This window comes from Carcharhinus amblyrhynchos, chromosome 30 (genome assembly GCF_965287045.1).
Source record: "Carcharhinus amblyrhynchos chromosome 30, sCarAmb.v2.hapA, whole genome shotgun sequence".
NCBI lineage: Eukaryota > Metazoa > Chordata > Chondrichthyes > Carcharhiniformes > Carcharhinidae > Carcharhinus > Carcharhinus amblyrhynchos.
In genome coordinates this window covers 6,378,007-6,403,802 of record NC_137353.1, presented here as the reverse complement: position 1 = coordinate 6,403,802, position 25,796 = coordinate 6,378,007, and the positions used below count along the sequence as shown (strand labels likewise).

Below are 25,796 nucleotides of genomic sequence, written 5' to 3'. Positions count from 1 at the left end.
AACTGTGGCAGAGGTGGGGTCATTAGTGACTTAAAAAAGGGAGTGGGATAAATATTGGGAATGGGAGCTAAATTGTGAGGGGAAAGAGCAGGGGTGAGGGATTAATTAGATAGCTCTTTCAAAGGGATACAGACAACTTAGGGGATTAACCCCCCTCTCTCTTCTGATTCTAGGATTGAATTTGTTTGTTCGAATGTTGGAGTCTATGAATCAGCGAGTAAATGAAAAGTGGCTTGGGTTTGCAAAGTGGCAAAAGGAAAAGTCTGCTGTGCGTGGCAGCATCGCGATGCCTGTTACATTTCTATTCCCTCCTGATACACCCCAGATTTCTCATTTCTATACCTAGACTGCGGCAGGGCACTGGGGGAGGGGGGGAGCGTGTGAGCGTGAGGTTTCGGGGGGTTGGGGGGAGAAAACCCACCTCTTCAGAAAATGCCTTGTTTTCATTCTGGAATGTCAAATCGTAAGTAGTTGTTCTTCTGTAAATAATTCATTTGGGGAAAAATCCAGAAACTAAAACAGTCTTGCTTCTAATGAAATAATGTACTTACTCTCCCTTGACAGAAGGGAAATAAATATATATATATTTTTTAATTCATTCGTGGGACGTGGGTGTCGCTGGCTGGGCCAGCGGTTATTGCCCATCCCTAGTTGCAGTTGAGAGTCAACCACATTGCTGTGGTTCTGGAGTCACATGTAGGCCAGACCGGGTAAGGATGGCAGATTTCCTTCCCTAAAGGGACATTAGTGAGCCAGATGGGTTTTTCCAACAATGGTTTCAGCGTCATCAGTCGATTCTTAATTCCAGATATTTATTTATTGAATTCAAATTCCACCATCTGCCGTGGTGGGATTCGAACCCCGGTCCCCAGAACATTAGCTGAGTTTCTGGATCATGCCTGTAGGCGATTTTCTCCCTGCACGTAAATATATTTGTATATGACATACCAATTGCCTAATCAACTGAAAATCATTGGGATGTAAAGCGGACGGAGACATGATGAATGCCTCAAAGGGGGGTAGAAAAGGAATTCTAATTGGCGAAGGGTGCACTTTTAATGCACCCGCACGGCAGTGTGAGTGCTGTTTGTACGTCTGCATCAACTTTCTGTTGAACAGGGGGTCTACTGGAAGTTGTAAACTGCCTGGGATAGCAGGTCTGTCGTTTGAGGAGAGACTTAAGTCGGTTACGATTGTATTCATTGGAGTTTAGAAGAGTGAGAGGGGGTCTTGTAGAAACATATAAAATTCTAACAGGATTAGACGGGGTAGACTCAGAAAGAATGTTCCCGATGGTGGTGGGGGGGGGGACTAGGGGTCATGGTTTGAGGATAAGGGGTAAACCTTTTCGAACTGAGGTGAGGAGAAATTTCTTCACCCAGAGGGTGGGGAATGTGTGGAATTCACTCCCACAGAAAGTAGTTGAGGCCAAAACATTGTGTGATTTCAAGAAGAAATTAGATATAGCTCTTGGGGTTAAAGGGGTCATGGGATGGGGGGGAAGGGGGTTCAGGATATTGAATTTGATGGTCAGCTGTAATGAATGGCAGAGCAGGCTCCTGTTTCTAGGTTCTATGTTTTAAACAAATGTTCACTCGATTTCCCCCTACTTCTTCCTGACACCAGGAATTATTTTTTGTTTATGGGATGTGGTGTTGCTGACTGGGCCAGCATTTATTGCCCATCGCTGACAACATTTAAGAGTCAACCACCTTGCTGTGGATCTGGAGCCACACGTAGGCCACACTCGGTGAGGACGGAGGATTTCCTTGCCTGGAGGACATTAATGAACCAGATGGAATTTTACGACAGTGGTTTTGTGGTCATCATTAGACTTTTAATTCCAAATTTTTATTGAGTTCAAATTTCACCATCTGCCACGGTGGGATTTGAACCCGGGTCCCCAGCACCTTACCCTGGATCTCTGGATTACTTGTCTAGAGAGTGGTGAATGAGTAGATAGTGACGTACTGCAGATTTTTTTTCATCCTTGTGACAACTCATCTGAGATTTTTCTGTAATGTTCCTGGGAAATTTACCATCTCTCTCTAGTTGATTTCTGGATCCATGTAAAATCCCAGATCCGGATCTGAAATCCGTAAACTTAATAGCCATGCCGTTCGCTGATACAGCTTGAATCAATTTCATTCATTTCTGGAGCTAACGCGGGGACCCAGTGACGGCGAAGCAATGTTCTGTCCATGTTTCAAAATCCAATTTATCCCTTTGTGTTTCAGGGGATATTGCAGCTGAAGATTGGCTATCATGCCTCCAGGAATCCATTACCACCAGGACATCTGGAGTGAGGATGAGAGTCCAGATGTGGAGGTTGAATTCCTGTTGCCGACGGGGATTTACTTAAAGTTCCTTGTGCCACGCAGTTCCACAATAAATTGCATCAAAAAGGTAAATCGATAAAACGTTGCCGGTCGCGAGAATGTGCTGTCTTGAAATGTCCAAGAAGAATGTCAAAAACGTCAAAAAGAAACACAGTGAAGGGTGGCACAGTGGTTAGCACCGCTGCCTCACAGCACCTGGGACCCAGGCTCGATTCCGGCCTTGGTCACCATCTGTATGAAGTTTGCACATTCTCACCGTATCTGCGTGGGTTTCCTCCGGGTGCCCCACTTTCCTCCCACAATCCAAAGATATGTGGGTTAGGTTGATTGGCCATGCCAAATGGACCCTAAAGTGGGATTAGCAGGGTAAATGTGTGGGGTTACAGGAATGGGTGAGATTATGGTCAGTACAGACTCGATAGACTGAATGGCCTCCTTCTGCATTGTAGGGATTCTGTGGTTAACGTACATTTTTCCCCTTTGGCCTTTCAATGTTGATCCTGTCCCCTTAGCATTTTCTTGACCTTTCAAAATCATCTTTCACCGTTGTTTTTCTGAATTTTCAACAGCTTATTCCATTTCCTCTTTAATGTTCACTATCTTATTAACCATCAATGTTTTGAGGATTTTTTTTCACAATTTTCTTGTCTTATGCACAGTGTTATAGAGGATGTTGGCTGTAATCTATTCTGAGTCAAAGATAGTGGCGCAGTGCTTAGCATTGCTGCCTCACAGCCCCAGGGAACCCGGGATAGATTCCAGCCTCAGATCATTATCTGTGCGGAGTCTGCATGTTATCCCCATGTCTGTGTGGGTTTCCTCCCACAGTCTGAAAGACATGCTGGTTAGGTACATTGGCCATGCTAAATTCTCCCTCAGTGTACCTGAACAGGAGCCGGAGTGTGGCCACTGGGGGATTTTCACAGTAACTTCAATATAAGCCTACTTGTGATACTAATAAGTAAGTTTTAAATTTAAAATCTTCCTGTGGGAGTGTCCAAAACTGCGCACTAAACTCCCTACCTTGAGCTGACCAATATCTTGTATAGGATGGCACGGTGGCACAGTGGTTAGCACTGCTGCCTCACAGCACCAGGAACCCAGGATCAATCCTAGCCTCGGATTACCGTCTGCATGGGTCTCCTCTGGGTTCTCCGGTTTCCTCCCACAATCCGAAAGACGTGCTGGTTAGGTGAATTGGCCACATTAAATTCTTCCTCAGTGCACCCTCACAAGTGCCGGAATGTGGCAACTAGGGGATTTTCACAGTAGCTTCATTGCAGTCTTAATGTAAGCCTACTTGTGACTAATAAATAAACTGTAAACTGGGGCAGGAGCTCTAATGAAGTAAACAAGAGATAGCCTAATCAGTAGCCGCTCTTAAACCTCAACATTTGCCTAACCTGCCGTTGACCTTTGATGTGCTGCAAATCTGAAGTTGTGGCCTTAGAATAAACACCTTAACCTCATACTGTCTCCAGCACAAGGTAGACTTCAACTGATTTGATACGAGTAACATCATGAGTGATTAGCGTGTAATATTAATAGTCCTCGTACTCACTGTGCTGTCAGTAAAGTTCATACGCATCAGTAGATAATGTCAAATTATTAAATACAAGTAAGCTTTAGCCAGACTATCCTGGCTCATACAGCTGAGCTGATTCCTTCCACAAAGCAAGGATTTCTTTCTCCTGAAGCAATTTCTTATGCTGGGCAGCGAAAGCAGTAAATAACTGGAAGGGGTCAGAGGGAAGTCCAAGCTACAAATACCTGACACTGAAGTCACGGTGGCCAGTGGTTTTCTGAGGCAGCGCGTGCCCCTGTATGGGCAAAGAGGAGGGCAGTGTAACCAATTGGATGACTCCTTCGAAGAGCTAGCACATGCAGAATGGGCTGAATGGTCTGTATCTGTATTGTAAGATCCTCCAAAGGGAAGTTGATTGGTTGCAGGTTTACTGACCGAGATAGCTTTGCTTCATAACTTCTTGCCAGTTATCTCAATGTTTCTCAAACGTTGCAGATATTGCTACATTACTGACTGTAAATGACTTGGATCGAAGTTTCCTTCCTAGCCAATGATTTGGGCCAGGATTTCACACGTTACGTCTGTAAACTCAACAGAATATTGCGTCATTCATCAGAAAGAGAATGTGGCAAAAAGGGGTTAAAAAGAATCTTTGGAAGAAATTGCTAGTCTTCCAAGCTTTTATCGAAGTTTCAGGTTCCAGTGTTTATATGCTTTCTTTTGGTATTAATCCTTCTTTCTAAATCTAAATATATTCATTATTGTCAGAGTAAGTTAGCCGCTGACAGCGTGCTCTTATTACAGGCAGCAGTTATAGCTTTTCCTCAGGGAAAGAACAGATGTTTTTATTTTACTTTCTTCAAAACCCTTCAAAATTTTGCATTTTACAAATGTCCTTCTCAGAATAAAGTCACACAAAGAACGCTCAGCCCTGCTCTCTTGATCCGAAGCAGCACTCTCTAGTTGAGTAGGCAATCTGACCTCTTATCAGTAGGTAATCTGAACACTTTATTTATTTATTAGTCACAAGTAGGCTGACGTTAATACTGCAATGAAGCTACTGAGAAAATCCCCCAGCCGCCACTCTCCGGTGCCTGTTCGGGTACACTGAGGGAGAATTTAGCACGGCCAATGCACCCTAACCGACCACGGGAGGAAACTGGAGCACGCAGAGGAAACCCACGCAAACGAAGGGAGAATTGCGGACTCCGCACAGACAGTGACCTGAACCAGGAATCGAACCCGGGTCTCTGGCACTGTGAAGCAGCACTGCTAATCGCTGTACCACCGTGCTATCCTAAGCTGGTGACAGTTCTGCTAACATATGAATGATCCAGCATTTTCTATAACTCACTGTGAAATATTTGGCGTGGGTTAAATATATCTAATCTTATCCATGGCATCATGGTTAGTGAACGAGCCCGATTTCAATCTTGTGGCCCGCTGAGATGAAGGAGAGCCACTAATGTGGCTCACTCACTAGCCAGGGTCACCCATCACTGCTCTAGCACTCTTTTCATACTAGATTGGAAAGGAATCGGGTCACCAAAATCGTTTGCATCTTAATCGTTTGGCACAGAATGTGGTCATTCAGCCCATCATGCCTCTCGTTTGACAGAGCAATACTATCCCTCTCTCTGTGCCCCCCCACCCCCCACCCCCCACTATCCCTTCAATATATTTCCAATTCCATTTTGAAAGTTCTGATTCAATCTGCTCCCACTACTCTGGCAATTAATGCAATCCAAATCAGAACTTCTCATTAGTGTTTAAGTTTTTAATATTCTCCCCGTCAGTCCTGGTTATTTTGGGCAATTGTCTCAGATCTGTATCCGCTGCTTATCAGCCATCTGACTATCTGATTTTTATCTTGTTGATAAGTCGATCCACAAAACGTACACCGAGTGCAATGAGCAAGAAGGTGCAACATGATAGAGAGTTTTCCCTGTCCTTTAAGAGTCACAACAGTAAATGAATTTTTCATCACAGCATTGTTTGGTAAAAAGTCCTCGGGGGCAGAAGTCCCTTCACCAAAATCCCTTTATTTACAAGTCTGACAACTACATGCAGAGTGCTTTCAGTCTGCAGTCTACACTCAGAGTCCCAGAGGAACTGACACGCCTGGTTAAATACGAAGCAAGAGCTCCCTTATTGGCCCATCAATTTGGCCCTAAATCAGGGATTTCTTTTGTTTATTACAAATACTTTATTACAAAAACTTGCAAATATTCAAAATACAAAAATAAAAGATATATCTCCAATGGCTAACGCCATCCATTTATCAATAACCTTCAATTGCTATCTTCTATTTAGGAAGGGTTCATTGTTGATTATAGTGTTCCAGTGTATTGCCCTCTAAATGCACCTCAATCTACAAACATCAGGGCCCTTAATCAGGGAGTTCATATTCTAAGAGGCACACCTCACTTGCCTGATTAAAGTCATTGCAGCTTCCACTACCAATAGGCTCCTTTTACAGAGGAGCTTTCCGAACAGATGGGAGTTTTCAGGAGAGTTGGTTTGCTCTTGTCACCTCCTCACACAATCTTGTTTTCCCTTACAAGATCTCCACTGAAGTAATGAGTGTCATCTCCTCCATTTGTAGTTGCTTTGGCAGCAAGCTCAACACCAACCCCTTTTCCACACGCTAAATGAACCTGAAGCCTATGTCTTCACCTGCATCAACCACACAGCTGAGCAGGAGGAGCTGGAAGATGAACACCGGCGCCTCTGTGACGTGCGGCCGTTCCTCCGTGTCCTGAAACTAGTGGCGAGGGAAGGAGACCGGGCAGAAAAACTCATTAACTCCCAGATCAGCCTTCTGATTGGAAAAGGTAAGCCCTAAATTCAATTAACGTCCGTGACCCTGTACACGCGCTATAAACTTTCAGCAAGCCTGCACTGACTGTTATTTAAAAATGTCAACAAGTGTAAATGTTTCTCACTAATGCAACAAGCTGACAGTTTAAAACTTCCCTATTTCCTCCCGATGGTGTTTGGGTTTTGATGGATCTGGCTTCCCACAGTTGCCCCTTACCATCTTCTTGGCAGCTAGGCAGACATCGCCACACTTCACATCCATCCGTGTAACCGTAACCTTCGTAAACTATCGCCTCCCATCTTAAAATGGAGACGCAGAGGAATTTGTTGGTGGCTGTTTCCACTGGCGGATGAAACTAGAACTAGTGGGCGTGGCCTCAAAGTAAAGGGGAGCAGATTTAGGACTGAGTTGAAGAGGAACCTCTTCACACAAAGGCTTGTGAATCTGTGGAATTCCCTGCCCAGTGAAGCAGTTGAGGCTACCTCATTGAACGTTTTTAAGGCAAGGATAGATACATTTTTGAACAGTAAAGGGTTATAGTCACAGTTCCGCGGGTAAGTGGAACTGAATCCACAAAAAGATCAGCCGTGATCTTATTGAATAGCGGAGCAGGCTCGAGGGGCCAGATGACCATCTCCTGCTCCTTGTTCTTATGCATTTCCAAGGAGTTGATTAATCTTTGGGATTCTCTTGCGGAGAGAGCATTGGAGGCTGAGTCATTGAATATACTTGAGACTGAGCCAGGCAGATCTTTGATTGTCAAGGGAGTCGGTGTGGGGGTGGGGCAGGGGGGCAAGAACAGGAAATTGGAGTCAAAGCCACAATGAGATTGGCCATGATTTTCTCAAATGGGAGAGCAAACTTGATGGGCTGAATGGCCGAGTCCTGACCCTATTTGTTACGGTTTTATGACATGTTGAGTACATAGACTGAAGGAAAGTTGTCTGTCCTATCCCTATATATCCCTTCGCCTCTCTCTCAAAAGCATCACAGAATCGCACCTGAAAAGGGACAACATCGTCATGTGTGCCTTACTGAATCCCTACAGTGCAGAAGGAGGCCATTCGGCCCATCAGGTCTGCACCAACAGCAATCCCACCCAGGCCCTATCTCCGTAACTCCATGTATTTAACCTGCTAATGCTCCTGACCCAATTTATGGGCAATTTAGCATGGCCAATCAACCTAACCTGAACATCTTTGGACTGTGGGAGGAAACTGGAGCACCCAGAGCAAACCCGCTCAGAATGTGCGAGGTCCACACAGACAGTAACCCAAGCCGGGAATCGAACCCAGATCTCTGGAGCTGTGAGGCAGCAGTGTGAACCACTGTGCCACCCCTTAGGGTGACATGTAGAAAATGTCATTATCGTCAGGCGAACAGCATCATCACAACTCTGGAAGTTCAGGTCTAGTTCTGCCTCAGCCCAGTTAAGGATGTGCACTGAATGTGGCCTTGGCAGCATTGCCCAGACCCCAGGAAGAAAAGAAGTGACCCCCCAGCCCCCCCTCCCGAATCCTGCTACATCCCCAATGAATCACTTCACTGGGCTTACTGTGAAAAGTCTATTCTCACAGATGCCTAATGCTATTCATCGTCAACTGCTTCTGAGAGCCTGTACTCTGTTTGAGGCAACTTGTAACCCAAATACAGCAGTCAGTGGGGAGTTGGTTAGCTCAGATGTTGGAGGGCTAGTAGGTGAAGCAGAGCGATGCCAACAGCGCGAGTTCAATTCCCGTACCGGCTGAGGTTATTCATGGACCTTCTCAACTTACCCGAGATCTTCAAACTAAATCACCACCAGTCAGCTCTCCCCTCTTTGAGGGGAACCTTTGGTCATTTGGGACTGTGACAACTTTGCAACAATCTACCCGCACCTCTTACTCACTTTCAAAGGTTAATGTCAGCAAGTAGGCTTTCATTAACACTGCAATGAAGCTACTGTGAAAATCCCCCAATAATCAGGGAGGATAGTTTTCTGGAAATTATTAAGTGTTTGTGAGTCTGTCGATAGGTTGTGGACACATTTATGAATGTTGCCGTGGGTGTGAATCTAATCGGGTGGCCTCGGGTGATTGGTAAATTGTAATCGGAGGAATTGTGGCTGTGAGTCCACAGTGCTGGGAAGGGGAGTTGTTCAGTCCTTTGTTGTCGATTGCAACACAAAACCAACTGGAATGTTCACTGGTAACTCAGCAGCTGGAATGTGCCGGCGATTAAAACTCGAGGAATTCTCCGTAGAACGGTGAGGAGCGTGGGTGTGATTTTTGTGGGAGAGGGAGGGGTCCCGGTGTTTTGGGTGAGGAGTGTGGGTGTGATTTTTGTGGGAGAGGGAGGGGTCCCGGTGCTTTGGGTGAGGAGCGTGGGTGTGATTTTTGTGGAGAGGGAGGCAGCTTTCTGGGACTTGTTTTTTTTGACATTGAGAGATGGGAAACGCCCCAAGAGAGAAAAAAAACATGCCAGCGAAGCTCTTAACACACAGAAAAATCTTGACCTCAGAAGTCTGGAGATGCGTTGGGACACTGGAGAGGCTGAGATCACTCAATGTATGAATATCATTATCTTCACTCAGCCATATAGGCCAAAGTATTCAGGGAATTAGTGGGAATGTGGCAGAATTCCTGATGCTGGTTCTTAAGGAATAATATAGAATTCCAAAAACAGTACCTTTCAATGGTAATCATTAAGAAATGATTTTACATGTAAAGTTTAAAGTTTTGTTTATCAGTCACAAGTAAGGCTCACATTAACACTGCAATGAAGTTACTGTGAAATTCCCCTAGTCGCCACACTTTGGGTCAATGCACCTAACCAGCACGTCCTTCAGACTGTGGGAGGAAACCGGAGCACCTGGAGGAAACCCAAGCAGACACAGGGGGAATGTGCAAACTCTGCACGGACAGTAACGCAAGCCGGGAATTGAACCCGGGTCCCTGGCGCTGAGAGGCAGCAGTGCTAACCACTGTGCCACCCATTTAAAACATTGTAGGGATCTACTGAACTGAGAAATATATTTTTGAATTTTTTTTAACATTAGCGCAACGTCATAGCACAGTGGTTAGCATTGCTGCGTCACAGCGCCAGGGACCCAGGTTCGATAGCAGCCTTGGGTGACTATCTCTGTAGAGTCTGCACGTTCTCCCCATGTCTGCGTGGGTTTCCTCCGGATGCTCCAGTTTCCTCCCATAGTCCAAAGTTAGATGGATTGGCCATGCTAAATTGCCCCTTATTGTCCAAAGATGTGTAGGTTATGTTTGATTTTGATTTATTATTGTCACATGTGTTAGTATACAGTGAAAAGTATTGTTTCTTGCGCGCCAAACAGACAAAGCATACCATTCATAGAGAAGAAAAGGAGAGTGCAGAATGTAGTGCTAGAGTCATAGCTAGGGTGTCGAGAAAGATCAACTTGGTGCAGATTGGCAGGGTAAATATGTGGGGTTATGGGAATAAGGCCTGGGTGGGATGCTCTGTCAGAGATTCAGTGTGGATCTGATGGGCCGAATGGCCTCCTCTGCACTGTAGGGATTCTAGAGCATCTTAGAAATAATAACACATTAGATTAACTTTTTTGCCAGTTTTGTTAAAAAGCTGGAAATCTGAAAACAGAGAATGCTGGTAATACACGGTTCTTTCTCTGAATGGCCTGGACTGTCCGATTTGGATTGCTGCCTTTTTGGGCTTATTTCCTCCAGCATTGGTATAACTGATAATGGCAGCTGTGGCCCCGTTGGTAGCACTCTTGTTTCTGGAGTCAGAATGTTGTAGGTTCAAGTCCCGCACCAGGCTTGCGGGAATGCTGTATCATTTAGATGCCATGTCTCAGAAGGGATTGAGGTCCTTTTGCCCTTTTGGTGACCTTTCAAGATCCTGTGAGCTGTGAGGTGGCTTTCAGTGGCCTGGCTGATATTTATCCCTCAACCAGACTCTGAAGAAACAGATATTGCGACCATTATTACATTGCTGATTGTGGGAGCTTGCTGTGTACATATTGGCTACCACATTTCCTACTTTACAACAGTGACTACTCTTCAAAAAATAGCATGATGTGGAGATGCCAGTGTTGGACTGAGCTGGGCACAGCCTCAGAACCTGGTATTGTGAGACTTCATACTGTGCAAAAAGTACTTAATTTGGCTCTAATGGGGTTTGAGACATCCAGGAGTTGTGATAAAGCACTGTATAGACGCATTTTTAAAAACTGATTTGTGCAAATGCTCCCAATATTTCCAGTGCAAATTGGCTTCAGGACAACTCAACCAGATCTCTCCATGAGATACTAAACTACTGTACAATATGGTACAAGTAACAGAGAGAGGGCAGACAGGTTTACCGCACTGAACAATGTCCCATGTAGTGACTTCTTGCAAGCTGTGCCCAGCATACCTTCTAATTCTATTTTTTACCCCCGTTCTACGCTTCTAAAACTTCAAAGCAGCCTCCCATCCATTGATTCCTGCTGCCTCGGCAAAGCAGCCAGCATAATTAAGGACCCCACGCACCCCGGACATTCTCTCTTCCACCTTCTTCCTTCGGGAAAAAGATACAAAAGTCTGAGGTCATGTGCCGACCGACTCAAGAACAGCTTCTTCCCTGCTGCTGTCAGACTTTTGAATGGACCTACCACACATTAAGCTGATCTTTCTCTCCACCCTCGCTATGACTGCGACACTACATTCTACACTCTGTCCTTTCCTTCTCTATGAATGGTATGCTTTAACTGTATAGCGCACAAGAAACAATACTGTTCATTGTTTGTTAATGCATGTGACAATAATAAATCAAATCAAAAAGGTTACACAATGTTTTGTCCTGTTTTTAAAAATCAGGCTCCACCCACAGAACTGACGACACACCCAGGGTCAATTAACCCCCAATGGGAGGGTTTCGCTAATTGCGTTCATTTGGAGGTTTATGATAATTGCATTTTGAAATGTTTTGGAGCTTCAGGGTCTGGTGCATAAAGGGTTAATGTGGGACTGAGCACAGCACTGCCCACATGGTGATGTAAGAGAAGACATAACCCACTCCGAGGAATCAGTGTAGTGTTAGACAGAGCCATGTGTAGAAGCAAGCATGGAGACAGCTCGTAGCGCCGACCTTTGCTGTTCCCATGTATACGCTTTCTAGGAGTTAATGTATACTTATCGTTGGACAGGTAGTGGAGGCCAGAAATCTTGCGACAATTAAGAAGTATTCAGATGAGCACTAGAAGCATCACAGCATTTAAGAATACGGAACAGGGCTGGAAAATGAGATTAGTGAAACTTAAGTGATAGTCATTGTCAGTGCAGACTCGATGGGCAGAAGGGTCTTTTCTGAGCTGTATAACAGTATCCAAGACTATGAACACCTTAATAAGACCCACTCAACTGTGCACACACCTTACAACTTCTAAAAATTTGCTAAGGAGATCATGGCTGCACCTTAATTTATCTAGAAAATAGATTTTAGTGTTTTCTTTTAGAAGTAATTTTTATAAAGTTAAAATTGGGTGACACACAGGTTGACATTGTGATATTAAGATGCTGTTTTGTGATAAATCCATTTGCAGATGTACTAAGCAAACTTTACGTTAACATTTCTGGATATATCGAGGAATATATGTTAAAACAATTTAAAAAAAACTAGTTTTTAAAGCACTGCGCAGTTCATGATAGTGATGTCCTGTGGGTATGGAGTCACATGTAGGCCAGACTGGGTAAGGACAGGAGGTTTCCTTCCCTATTAGTGAACGAGATGGATTTTTATGACAATCAGTGATAGTTGTTATGTTCGCCATTACTGAGACCGGTTTGATACTTGTGTGCATAATTTATGTACAACTGTTTAAATCTTACTGCCGTTCACACTGGTGGGATCTTACCGTCTTGCCGACGATACACCCCTGCCGTGGGTTTCCCAGCCATGGCGGGGGGGGAGGGGGATGCGTTCAGTGGGAAGTCCCATTATCAGTGGTAGGACCAGAAGATTCCACCAGTGCTCTGCCTGTCACCACCCAAAATATATATGCGTATATTCACACAACTGAAAGACCTTCCGTCACACCCTCGGACAACAGAACGGCAAATACCTCTCGGTTTCCAGAGGGTTTGGAGGAAGCAATTTGAGACAAACAATGTGCTCTTCATTTCAGGTCTCCATGAGTTTGACAGCGTTCCCGATTCCGAGGTGAACGAGTTTCGAGGGAGCTTGCGGCAGTTTTGCGAGGAGAAGGCGGAAGAGAGGCAACGATTGTCATGGCGACAGTGGATGGAATACAGCTTTCCGCGGAATCTGGAGCCAGTCCCAGAAATATCGGATAACAGCATTACCAGGAAGCAGAGTCATCGGAACATTGTCATAAATGTGAAATTTCAGTACACTGAAGTGAGTACACCATGCTTCCTTCCTAATAGAAACTTAGAAAATTCTAACAGGGTTAGACAGGGTAGGTTCAGGAAGAATGTTCCCAATGGTTGGGGGGGTGGGGTTCATAGTTTGAGGGTAAGGGGTAAACCTTTTAGAACTGAGGTGAGGAGAAATATCTTCACCCAGGGGACGGTGAATGTGTGGAATTCACGACCACACTAAGGAGTTGAGGTCATAGACGTTGGGCAGGATTTTCAGCTGCACTCGCGCCAAGACAGGTAAATCCTGTCCGAGGTCAATGGACCCTCGCACGATCCGTGTCCCGTCCACAACGATTCCTGTGGCAGGCGGGATGAGAAAATTCCACCCATTGTGCAATTTCAAGAAGAAATTAGATTTGGGGTTAAAGGGATCAAAGGAAATGGGGAGGGGTGGGGATGGGGGGTGGAAATCAGGATATTGAATTCGAGGATCAGCCATGATCAAAATGAATGGTGGAACAGGCTCAAAGGGCCAAATGGCCTCCTCCTGCTTCTAGTTTCTACATTTATTGGTTCTCCCAGTCTGCATTGAAGAAACTGCAAAAAGTCAAATTTCCAAGCTTTAGGAATAGTGAAAAGCCCCCATGCCTCAGCCAGCTCAGTCCCAGAGGAGTGCCCGTTTGGAGTGTAGCTGATAGCACCAGGGAGCCAGGTTCGATACTGGCCTCGGGTGACTGTATGGAGTTTGCACAGTCTCCCCGTGTCTGCGTGGGTTTCCTCCGGGTGCTCCCCTCTCAATCCAACAATGTGCAGCTTAGGTTGATTGACCGTGATAAATTGTTAGACTGTAATAAAACATGAGGAAGAAGGTAGCACTAAGAACATCTGCAGGATAGTTAAATAATTCACGTCAAGCAAGCCATTTTATTCCAAGAATACATCCAAAAGCGAAAAAGCAGATGCTGGAAATCTACACGTCTTGGGACAATAAGAGGCGATTTAGCATGGCCCAGTCAACCTAACCTGCACATCTTTGGAGTGTGGGAGGAAACCCACGCAGACATGGGGAAAATGTGTGAAACACAGACAGTCACCCACGATCAGTATTGAACCTGGGTCCCTGGTGCTATCAGGCAGCAGGGTGAACCACTATGCCACCATGGCACCCACAGAATTTTTGATTTGATTTGACTTATTATTGTCACATGTATTGTTTCTTGTGCGCTATACAGACAAAACATACTGTTCATAGGGAAGGAAAGGAGAGTGCAGAATGTAGTGTTACAGTCATAGCTAAGGTGTAGAGAAAGGTCAACTTAATGCAAGGTAAGTCCATTCAAAAGCCTGACAGCAGCAGGGAAGAAGCTGTTCTTGAGTCAGTTGGTATGTGACCTCAGACTTTTGCACCTTTCTCCCAATGGAAGAAGGTGGATTGGGCTACATTCACTTTTGTAGTTCCTTGCGGTCTTGGGCAGAGCAGGAGCCATACCAAGCTGTGATACAACCAGAAAGGATACTTTCTATGGTACATCTGTAAAAGTTGGTGAGACCTGTAACTGACATACCAAATTTCCTTAGTCTTCTGAGAAAGTAGAGGCGTTGGTGGGGCTTTCTTAACTATAGTGTCGGCATGGGGAGTCCAGGACAGGTTGTTGGTGACACCTAAAAACTTGAAGCTTTCAACCCTTTCTACTTGGTCCCTATTGATGTAGTCAGAGGCATGTTCTCCGTTACACTTCCTGAAGTCAATGACAATCTCCTTTGTTTTGTTGACATTGAGGGATAGATTATTGTTGCTGCACCAGTTCACCAGATTCTCTATCTCATTCCTGTACTCTGTCTCGTCATTGTTTGAGATCCGACCCATTACGGTGGTGTCGTCAGCAAACTTGAAAATCAAGTTGGAAGGTTGCCAAAGAAAGGGTCAAAGCAAGGACCATTGCACACTTTGAGGGTGATGGGGATAAGTATTTGAAGTGAAGGAGAATAGAAGGCTCGAGGGGAAGATTAAGGCTATCGGATTAATTTTGGCAGTGCAGGAAATTGTGGCTACAAATCCCATTCCAGAAACACGAGCACGAACTCTAGGCTGATACTCCCTCCAGTGTAGCACTGAGGGAGTGCTGCAATGTTGGAGATGCCTTTTTTTTTCAGATGAGACATTAAACAGAAATTTTCTTGGGCAGATGTGAAAGATCCTACAGAAAGATCTGCCAGAGGAGCAGTGTGATATCTCCTGATGTCCTGCTCCAATGTTTGTCTCTGAAGTGCCTCAAACAGATTCACTGGACATAATAACATTGCTGTTAGCGGTACCTCGCCTTTCTGCAAATTGGTTGTCACATTTCCTACATTCCTACAGTAACTGCATTTCAAAACTACTTTACCAGCTGTGAAATACTTTGGGATTTCTTTTTATTACTTGTTCATGGGACGTGGGAGCTGCTGGCTGGGCCAACATTTATTGCCCATCCCTAGTTGCCCTTGGAAAGCAGTTGAGAGTCAACCACATTGCTGAGGCTCTGGAGTCACATGTAGGCCAGACCGGATAAGGATGGCAGATTTCCTTCCCTAAAGGACATTAGTGAACCAGATGGATTTTTCCAACAATGGTTTCGTGGTCAGCAGTAGATTCTTAATTCCAGATATTTTTTATTGAATTCAAATTCCACCATCTGCCGTGGTGGGATTTGAACCCTGATCCCCAAAACATTTGCTAAATTTCTGGATTAATAGTAGTCTAGTGATAATACCACTAGGCCGATGCCTGCCCTGTTCTGAGGGTGTGATGGGTGCTATGTAAATGCAGTTTCCTTAATATGGCAAGAGGCTATTGAAAAATATGATGGGTTGAGTGGTGTTTGTCAACATCCCTCTGTCTACATCAACGGGGGCAAAGTAGAAAGGGTCAAGAGCTTCAAGTTTTTACGTGTCCAGATCACCAGCAACCTGCCCTGGTCCCCCCATGCTTACACTATAGTTAAGAAAGCCCACCCAACACCTCTACTTTCTCAGAGACCAAGGAAATTTGACATGTCAGCTACAACTCTCACCAACTTTTACGGATGCACCCCAGAAAGCATTCTTTCTGGTTGTATCACAGCTTGGTATGGGCTCCTGCTCTGCCGAAGACCATAAGGAACTACGAAAGGTCGTGAATGTAGCCCAATCCATCGCGCAAACCAGCCTCCCATCCATTGACTTTGTCTACACTTCCCGCTGCCTTGCCAAAGCAGCCAACGTAATTAAGGACCCCACGCACCCCGGACATTCTCTCTTCCACCTTCTTCCGTCAGGAAAAAGATACAGAAGTCTGAGGTCACGTACCAACCAACTCAAGTTTCTTCCCTGCTGCTGTCAGACTTTTGAATGGACCTAACTTGCATTAAGCTGATCTTTCTCTACACCCTAGCTCTGACCGTAACACTACATTCTGCACTCTCTCGAATCCTTCTCTATGAACGGTATGCTTTGTCTGTATAGCGCGCAAGAAACAATACTTTTCACTGTCTGTTAATACACGTGACAATAATAAATCAAATCAAATGGAGTTTTTGTTGCTGTTATAATTCCTGATTGTTATCCTGTGAGCTCTGTGGTAAAGTGTGCATCTGGGATCGAAACCTAACAGCAGAACTGGATGGCTCTCTGTCCCGTCTGACTGTGTGAACAGTTGGCACTCGTCCTTTGAGATCACGTGGAGGCCATTCGAGCGCAATTGGTTCTCGCTGCACGAGCCAAACTCGAAAGGCGGTCGGTTGGAAAATGGCAGAATCGAGGCTGGTGTACCGCAGTCTCTAACCCTGCGGATCTCCCTTTGAAATCAGCTTTCACACTGAAAGCCCTGCCCTGACCCCGTGTAGGATGCTCGCTCGGGAGATGTACCGGAAAGAGTTCGGAGCCCCTGGACCCACTCCAGGCAGAGTCAGCAGGTTCAGGAAGTGGCAGATAGGGAGAAAATGGACTCATGGCGAAAACACACTTCTGTCCAGCTGTGGGAATGCTGCCTTTGGGGATAACAGCAGCTCGCAGAAGGGGGGTAAAAACAAGCTGTGTGAGGCCTTAACTCTTTAAGTCCCACACTGCAATCTAACTGAACACTCTTGTCTTTCAAAGGGAAATTATTTTCTTTTACTCAAAGCTCACTTCAGTGAGCACCAGCTGTGCAAGAGAGATCGGGTGGGTGGGGGGAGACTTGTCACAAATGAAGCGTGGGACATTATATAATCCGACTTCTTTATACAATGAGACCTTTGAACGATCGAAGTTAAGGCCCCCCCCACTTGCTTTGGTGAGTGGGTGATTTCTCCCAGCCCTGTAATGGACAAATCTGGAGTTGAATTTAGCCTGGGGCAGTTTGTGAGGCCTGAACTGTCTGTAATTCAGTTATTACCTGTTCCCCCCAGGAAGGAAGGAAAGGTAAAGCCGCCATTGTCCCCAAATGACCCACAGGCTGTTCTCCCCTTCGAGGGGGGGAGTGCTACCTGGAGGTGATTTAACCTGAACATCTCAGGCCTGGGTGGGGTCTTCACGAACAAGCTCAGCCGGTGCAGGAATTGAACCCACGCTGTTGGTGTCGCTCCGCATCACTAACCAACCGTCCAGCCAGCTGAGCTAACACACCAACAACAAAACCAAACTCATGAGCCACAGATATACACAGTGGGGAGATTCTGTCCTAACCTCTCTGTATCCCCACCCCCGATTCCATTCAGACCTGCCTTTAGCATCCTTTATGCTCCGTAGACCTGGAATTCAGAACAGTGAACACTTTTAATAGATCCACTCTACTGAACCTTCCAGCAGCATCAGGTCCACTTAAACAGATAGCAGAGAGAGGAGAAGGGAGATTGAGTTTGTGGCAATCTGTTCTGGTTGTACCATTGGGCTAGTTGAAACTAAGCCCTCAATATCTTGTCAATTTACTGCAACTTACAATTGGATATTCCTGAAAGCCAGATGGTGAAGGCCAGGAACAAAATACTGTCAATACTCGTCATCTGTGGAGAGAAAGAAAGCTGACATTTCAGGCTGATAACCTTGATAAAACAAGTCACGTACCATCCTGACCAGGAACCACAATGGTGTTCCTTCACCACCGCTGTGGCAATATCTTGGAACTCCCTTCCCTAACAGCACAGTGGGTCTACCTACTGCGGGTGGACTGCAGCAGTTCAAGAGACCTTCTCAGGGGCCACTAAGGAGTTATATTCACCCCACATGTTTACCCTGCTAATCCCCCTGATACTAAGAGTCAATTTAGCGTGGCCAAACAATCTCTGGGCTGTGGGAGGAAACCGGAGCACCCGGAGGAAACCCACGCAGACACGGGGAGAACACGGAAACTCCACACGGACAGTGATCCGAGGCCAGAATTCAATCTGGGACCCTGGCACTGTGAGACAATAGTACTAACCACTGTGTCACTGTGTCCCAAGGTAGATGGGATTAACCATGAGAAATGTATGGGATTACAGGAATGGGGTGGGGGGGGGAGAGGGCCGGGGTAAGATATTCTGGCAGAGAGTTGGCGCTCACTCAATGGGCTGAATGGCCTCTTCTACACTGTGGGGATCCTCTGATTCTAACTGGTGTTTTTTGTTCAACAACAGGAGAGTTTCAGCTTCCAGATTTCGTCCCAAGCACCTCCTGCACTCCTAATGAAATTGGCCGTCAAGAAAAAGGCTACCGTTTTCCGACATAAAGTAATCGAAGACCCAGAAGACTACACTCTCCAAGTTAATGGGACAGAAGAGTATATCTATGGGAATTACCCCCTCAGCCGCTTTAAGGTAAGCTGCTTCAGCTTTTGGTCTGTTTTTGGACGTTATGCACCATCCTCTATAATTGGTTGTCATGTGCTGTTCCCAGTGCCAGTGTGTTCTCCAGTGGGTTCTGGGCATTTGTTCAGCCCTCACTGGGACAGAGCACAGTCTTATCAGTGGAGGCCCTTGGCTTCATGGAGCTCCAGTCCTGAACGTTGGCTCCCAGCAGTTGACTATTAATGTTGCAAAATAAAGGCATCTTAGTGGAGCGTATCGAATAGTGAGGAGCTTGACATTGTTCGATACTGGGAAGATGTTTCCTCTTGTGGGGGAAGGCCAGAACCTCGGGGGGGGGGGGTGGCGGAGAGATGATATTTCATGTCTTAAAACTTAGTATGATGGGAGTTACATAATTTTCACAGTAACTTCATTGCAATGTTAATGTAAGCCCACTTGTGACTAATAAATTAACTTTAAAATATGTCTGTGGTTAGCATGGTGGTACAGTGGTTAGCACTGCTGCCTCACAGTGCCAGGGACCCGGGTTCAATTCCGGCCTCGGGTCCCTGTCTGTGTGGAGTTTGCATGTTCTCCCCGTGTCTGCGTAGGTCTCCCCCCCCCCCCCCCCCCCCGCCCCCCCCGGTGCTCTGGTTTCCTCTCACAATCCAAAGATGCATGGGTAAGGTTGATTGGCCGTGCTAAATTGTCCCTTCGTGTACAGGGGGATTAACAGAGTAAATATGTGGGGTTACGGGGGATAGGGCCGGGAGGGATTATTGTCAGTGCAGACTCGATGGGCTGAATGGCCTCCTACTGCACTGTAGGGATTCTATGCGCTTGTTTATGACTTATGCAGCCACGTAGCTCAAACAGGAATACTCAACCCAGTTAGATTTTGGGAAAAGAAACTCGCCACATTCCAGTTTCATCCATTCCAATCTGAGCCCTTAATTCATACTGTCTTGTTTTGCCATTCCACCTCCCCCTCTCCCCGGGATGCACCATTCTGTTCCCCCTCTGGGATACGCCATTCCATTCCCCCCCTCCGGGATGCGCCGCTCCATCCCCCCCAGGAGGAGCCATTCTACCCCCGTGATAGTGGTTTGAGACATTCCTGAGTGCTCATGCTACAGGGAATGCTGTATGGGTCTGTGTGATGTCGATCACACAACTATAGACCATCACCTAGAAGATAAAAATCACAAACCTCTCGTAACAGTGGAAGGAATGGCGAGCTGAAATGGTGAGGAATGAAGACCTACGATATCAACTCTTAAGATGATTACTACTGCACTGTTTGGATTTGTGACCTTATAGAGGTTTACAGCGTGGAAACAGGCCCTTCGGCCCAACTCGTCCATGCCAACCCGTTATTTTTTTAAACCCCTAAGATGGTCCTAACTGCTCACATTTGGCCCATATCCCTCTATACTCATCTTACCCATGTAACAGTCTAAACACTTTTAAAAGACAAAATTGTACCCGCCTCTACTACTACCTCTGGCAGCTTGTTCCAGACACTCACCACCCTCTGTGTGAAAAAATTGCCCCTCTGGACCCTTTTATGTCTCTCCCCTCTCATCTTAAACCTATGCCCTCGAGTTTTAGACTCCCCTACCTTTGGGAAAAGATATTGACTATCTAGCTGGTCTGTGCCCCTCATTATTTTAGACCTCTATAATATCACCCCTCAGCCTCCTACCCTCCAGAGAAAAAAGTCCCAGTCTATACAGCCTCTCCTCATAATTCAAACCATCAAGTCCCGGTAGCATCCTAGTAAATCCTTTTTGCACTCTTTCTAGTTTAATAATATCCTTCCTATAATAGGGTGACCAGAACTGTACACAATATTCCAACTGTGGCCATACCAATGTCTTGAAGACTCCTGTATTCAATGATGTTTATCTTAAGTGATCGTAGGGACAGGCTGCATCAAGATGTTTAACTGTGATGTACTTTAACAAGTTACCGGCATTAATGTGCCCTGAATTTTACCTCCTCCAGTATATCTGCAACTGTATGTCCAGTAACCTAACTCCACACTTGACGATGGTCCATCATTCTACAATCAAGTCCTACCAAGAGGAACAGTCCAATAGCATGGGACAAATCACAAAGAGCCGTTCTCACTCCAAACCTCCACCACTACCAGTTAAAAAGGTAAGGAACTCGGGCTGACAGGGCCTGTCTCAGTGGCTGGGGACGAATTAGATTCCTCAGCACAATTAGATTCAAACATACATCCCACAAGATAAATGATACTTGGTGAAATGTCTCGTCAGTAACCCAATTACTTATTTTTATGTGCAGTTCATAACTAGATCAGATTTTAACGTTATCCCCGACGTTTAGGTAATTTTATTGACAGCGCGGGGAGCCAGTGAGACTCGAATGTGGCTCGCTACAAGGTCAATGCAGGGTAAATACATGGGGTTACAGGGGATAGGGCCTGGGTGGGAGTGTTATCGGTGCAGCCTCAATGGGCCAAATTGGCCTCTTTCAGGATTCTATAATTCGCACCTTTTATCCATTTGAAAAAAAAGATGAAATAAAGTCAAGATTTAATTTGAGTTGAGGTTGCGTTGTTCTGCAAAACTTGACCGATTGACACAGGAAATCCATATCTCTTGCGGGATTATACATTGAAAGGCAGCTTTAAACAAGGGATTCAGCCCAGACTGTCTTGCCCCTCCACAGCTACCCAATTGGCTTGGAATATCGGCACTGCGTATTCATTGGCTATCCATTCAATATTTCTGTTATTGTTTAAATGTATAAACTTGATTCATTCAAACTGAGCAAAGATCTCTGCACTGGAACAACGAATATCAATCTAATAGTATCAAGTCACACCAACCAACCAACCCACTTCTGTTTTTTGACTGGTTTGATCCAATGGTGTCGACCACGAGGTGGAGATGTTGGCATTGGACTGTGGTGAGTACGGTAAGAAGTCTCACAACTCCAGGTTAAAGTCCAACAGGTTTATTTGGTAGCACAAGCTTTTGGGTGCTGCCCCTTTATCAGATGAGCGACTCACCTGATGAAGGACAGTGCTCTGAAAGCTCATGATTCCAACAGACCTGTTGGATTCTAACCTGGTGTTGTGAGACTTCTTACTGTGTCCACCACAGTCCAGTTTGCTTAGAATATGCATTCCAATCTTTTTCTGGAATTACTGCTGCCTCACAGCACCGGGGACCCGGGTTCGATTCCCAGTTTGGGTCACTGTCTGTGCAGAGCCTGCACATTCTCCCCATGTCTGCATGGGTTTCCTCCAAGTGCTCCTGTTTCCTCCCACAGTCCGAAAGACATGCTGGCTAGGTGCATTGGGCCGTGCTAGATTCTCCCTCAGTGTACCCAAACGGGCTCCGGAAAGTGGCAAATAGGGGATTTTCACGGTAATGTCATTGCAGTGTTAATGTAAGCCGACTTGTGACACTGATAAGTAAACATAAGGTGCAAGTTCAGGCATTTAAAATGCTGTAAATGGGCTGCTTTGATCAGTAATATCTAATCAGGTCACAAAGGGAAAGCAGAAGATTAGATTGCAGCGTTGTAAATTTTTGAATAACCTTATAAAACATGAGAAAAGTTGCATTGTAGCAAGCAAGGCGTGATTGCAGGAAATAGCTTGTAGTGACCACAGTCACCTGGAGTTCAAGGTACAGCTCTGTGCTTTTGGGACTATTTGACACTGTACTGCATCAATACATGACACAGAAACCTTGTTGTAGTCTAACATTCGCAGTTATAAATAGACCGCGGTAAGTGTTTTCAATGCACCCTGTGTGGTTAATAGTGTTCAAGATACTCATCAGAAATACAATGATAGAAACAAATCCGACATGTAAGAATACTGGAGTGTATTACATTTAAACAGAACCTGCTACTTCGGTGAATACAACTTACATTTATGGGCAGCATTGTTTTTTTTCTTAAGATAGTGCTGTGTTGAAAGAGGTTACCAAGAACATTGGTTCTTGTGACAATAGGCTTAGCACGTTCTATAATTCCCAGCAGCAAAGCCACCCGTTAAATCTGATGCTGTGTCATCCTTTTCCAGCTGGCTTCAGACTAACCCTCCTTTACTGAAAGCTGTCAACACTTTTCCTTTAAAATAGAATCCTAGAATTCCCTACAGTGCAGCAGGAGGCCATTCGGCCCATCAAGCCTGCTGCCGTGACAATCCCACCCAGGCCCTATCGCCGTAATCCCAGTATTTACCCTGCTCGTTCCCCTGACTCTAGCACGGTCAACCTACTTAACCCGCACATTTTTGCATTGTGGGACAAAACCGGAGCCACCCGGAGGAAACCCATGCAGACACGGGGAGAATGTGCAAACTGCACACAGACAGTGACCCAAGACAGGAATTAAACCTAGGCCCCTAGTGCTGTGAGGCAGCAGTGCTAACCACTGTGCCATTGTGTCTACCCCATAAAATATAAGATGTGCCATCTGCATTCGGCTCCTTTTCTGCGTGAAGTTAGTTTATATCAGCTTGGACTAGGGAAGAGAGTTACCACCTTTACTGTCCCCACGAAACACAATGTTACCACACTTTCACATCCCCTGCTGTTGGTTGGTGCCCTTACTGATCATTGACGCCTGCGTTTGTGGGTGTTATTCAGGGACCTAGCTGGGCTGTGCTGCAATGTTTCCAGAAACTGAATCCCATTAATCTTCACGCTTGTACATTGGCCCAAAGAGCAAGCACTGGGCAGGAATACTTCAGGTGATGCTGCTTCCCAGCAAGGGGTAAGCCCCTTCAGGAGAGGGGACTAGCAGAAAGGAACTTTCTTTATTGTCCGTGCCTTATTGCCCTCGAGAAGGTGGTGGTGAGCAGGATTCGTGAATCTCTGCAGTCTGTGTGATGTAGGTTCACCCACCATGCTGTTAGGAAGGTGAGTCCAGGATTTTGATCCAGCGATAGTGAAAGAACACCGATATATTTCCAAATCAGGATAGTGAGTGACTTGGAAGGGAACTTCCAAGTGGTGGTGTTCCCAGGTATCTACTGCCCTTGTCCTTCTAGATGGCAGTGGCTGTGGTTTGGAAGGTGCTGCCTCAGGAGCCTTGGTGACACATTGCAATGCATCTTGTAGGTGGTACACACAGCTACCACTGTGTGTAGTGAGTGAATGTTGAATATGGGGAAGTAGATAAATATAAACAGATAAAAATGGTGAAGCATTTGGGATGTCTTTGTTGGCGGTTTAATATTGGAAACAATTTTCTCTCCTTTCTCGCCCTCTACTCTTCCTGGGTTCGATTCCCGGCTTGAGTCACTCTCTGTGCGGAGTCTGCACATTCTCCCCGTGTGTGCGTGGGTTTCCTCCGGGTGCTCAAGTTTCCTCCCACAGTCCAAAATTCTTCCTCGGTGTACCCAAACAGGCGCCGGCGTGGAAATTTTCACAGTAATTTCATTGCTGTGTTATGTAAGCCTACTTGTAACACTAATAAATAAACTCCAAACTTTGGAGTGAGTGTGTGAGAGCTACAGGCACAGACAAGCTTCAGGAAGCAGGGATGAGAACAATTCAGATTTGATTTTCCTTTTGCCCTTTCAGGAATTTTTGCTTTAATGCTGTTTCCTTTGTGCTTTCTTTACTTTTTTGAAAGAATTCAGCACTACAATATTACTATTATATACAGGCCTTAATATCAGCTGGGAGGACAACAAGGCTCTGCTGTTGGAGCTGCTCACAGTTTGACAAAACTCTGAGTGAAGATATCACATGCTGTGTACTCACTGACCTTCCAGATAGATTGGAGGGATGTGAGCGTTGCTGGCAAGCAAACGTTTGTTACTCATCCCCGGTCGCCCTTGAGAAGGTGGCGCAGAGCATGTGATACATTCCCTGGTGAAGAGAGCGAGAAAAGGGAGTTTCATTTTGTGTCTGAGCAGAGCTAAGCCTGAATGTTTTTACTCATATCCTGTCTCCACCTGGTCTGCCTCACTGTGCCACCTTCACGCTGAGAGTGATGGGTCTTCCGGACAGCCTGCCCAGTGTAAGCAAATACACACACCCAGAACCTTCAAAATGGGATGAATCTTATCCTTTCTCAATCGCTTCAATGTCAGAAAGATTATGATGACGGGAAGAGGAAAGCAATCAAATAGGAAGGAGACAAGTCCCAGGAACTCACAAAGATTAATTAATAAGGAACCAGAGTTCTCATGGTGTAGTGGGTTAATGTCCCTGTCTCTGAGCCAGGAGCTCTGGGTCAGAATCATCACAGAAGAGGCCATTCAGCCCATCTAGCCTGCACCGACTCTCTGATAGAGCATCTTAACCCCGCACGTTTCCCGCGGCTAATCCATCTAAATTACACGTCTGCAAACTCCACACGGTCGCCCAAGGCCTGAATCGAACCCAGGTCCCTGGCACAGTGAGGCAACAGTGCTAACCCCTACACCACAAAGATGATGGCCCAAGCGGGTTGATAATCAACTATCGATCCTTCTAAACTCCATCAAGTACCAACCCAGAGTCCACAAATGCTCCTCAAGCCTATCATACCCGGGATTATTCTTGTGAACCTCCTCTGGACCCCCTCTCATTATGGGCTCGGATTCTTTCTGAAAAGTTGAAGTATTTTCCACTGATTTAAGTAAAAGTAAAGTTTATTTATTAGTCACAAGTTGGCTTACATTAACACTGCAATGAAGTTACTGTGAAAATCCCCGAATCACCACGCTCCGGTGCCTATTCGGGTACACTGAGGGAGAATTTAGCACGGCCAATCCATTGAACCAGCATGACTTTCAGACTGTGGGAGGAAACCCACACAGATACGGGGAGAACATGCAGACTCCACACAGACAGTGAACCAACCCAGGAATCGAACCACTGCCACCATTACCAACACCCCACCCCTCCCCCCACTCCTTTATGGACTTAACAAGTCCGCAGTGGAATGGCAGATTCTTTAAAATATCCAGGGATGAAATTAAACTTAGGAAGCGCCTGATTGGGGCAGCTAATGGATGGAGAATCTGGCCATGAT

The 25,796-nt window shown here is 45.7% G+C and overlaps 1 protein-coding gene across 9 annotated transcripts in view; it reads left to right on the top strand.

Annotated features, from left to right (window-relative positions):
• The window catches only part of pik3cd (phosphatidylinositol-4,5-bisphosphate 3-kinase, catalytic subunit delta), a 214,945-nt gene that overhangs the window by 122,702 nt on the left and 66,447 nt on the right, over nt 1-25,796 (top strand). For 8 of the 9 annotated variants that reach the window (XM_080215123.1, XM_080215121.1, XM_080215124.1 and 5 more), the window contains 5 exons: nt 2,238-2,406; nt 6,470-6,698; nt 12,822-13,054; nt 18,630-18,809; nt 20,787-20,942. In XM_080215123.1, coding sequence (XP_080071249.1) covers nt 2,266-2,406; nt 6,470-6,698; nt 12,822-13,054; nt 18,630-18,809; nt 20,787-20,942 — 939 coding nt within the window. In that variant the 5' untranslated portion in view covers nt 2,238-2,265. Of the gene's footprint in view, nt 1-693; nt 711-2,237; nt 2,407-6,469; nt 6,699-12,821; nt 13,055-18,629; nt 18,810-20,786; nt 20,943-25,796 lie in introns of those variants that run through there. The other variant, XM_080215130.1, reaches the window with a different exon arrangement.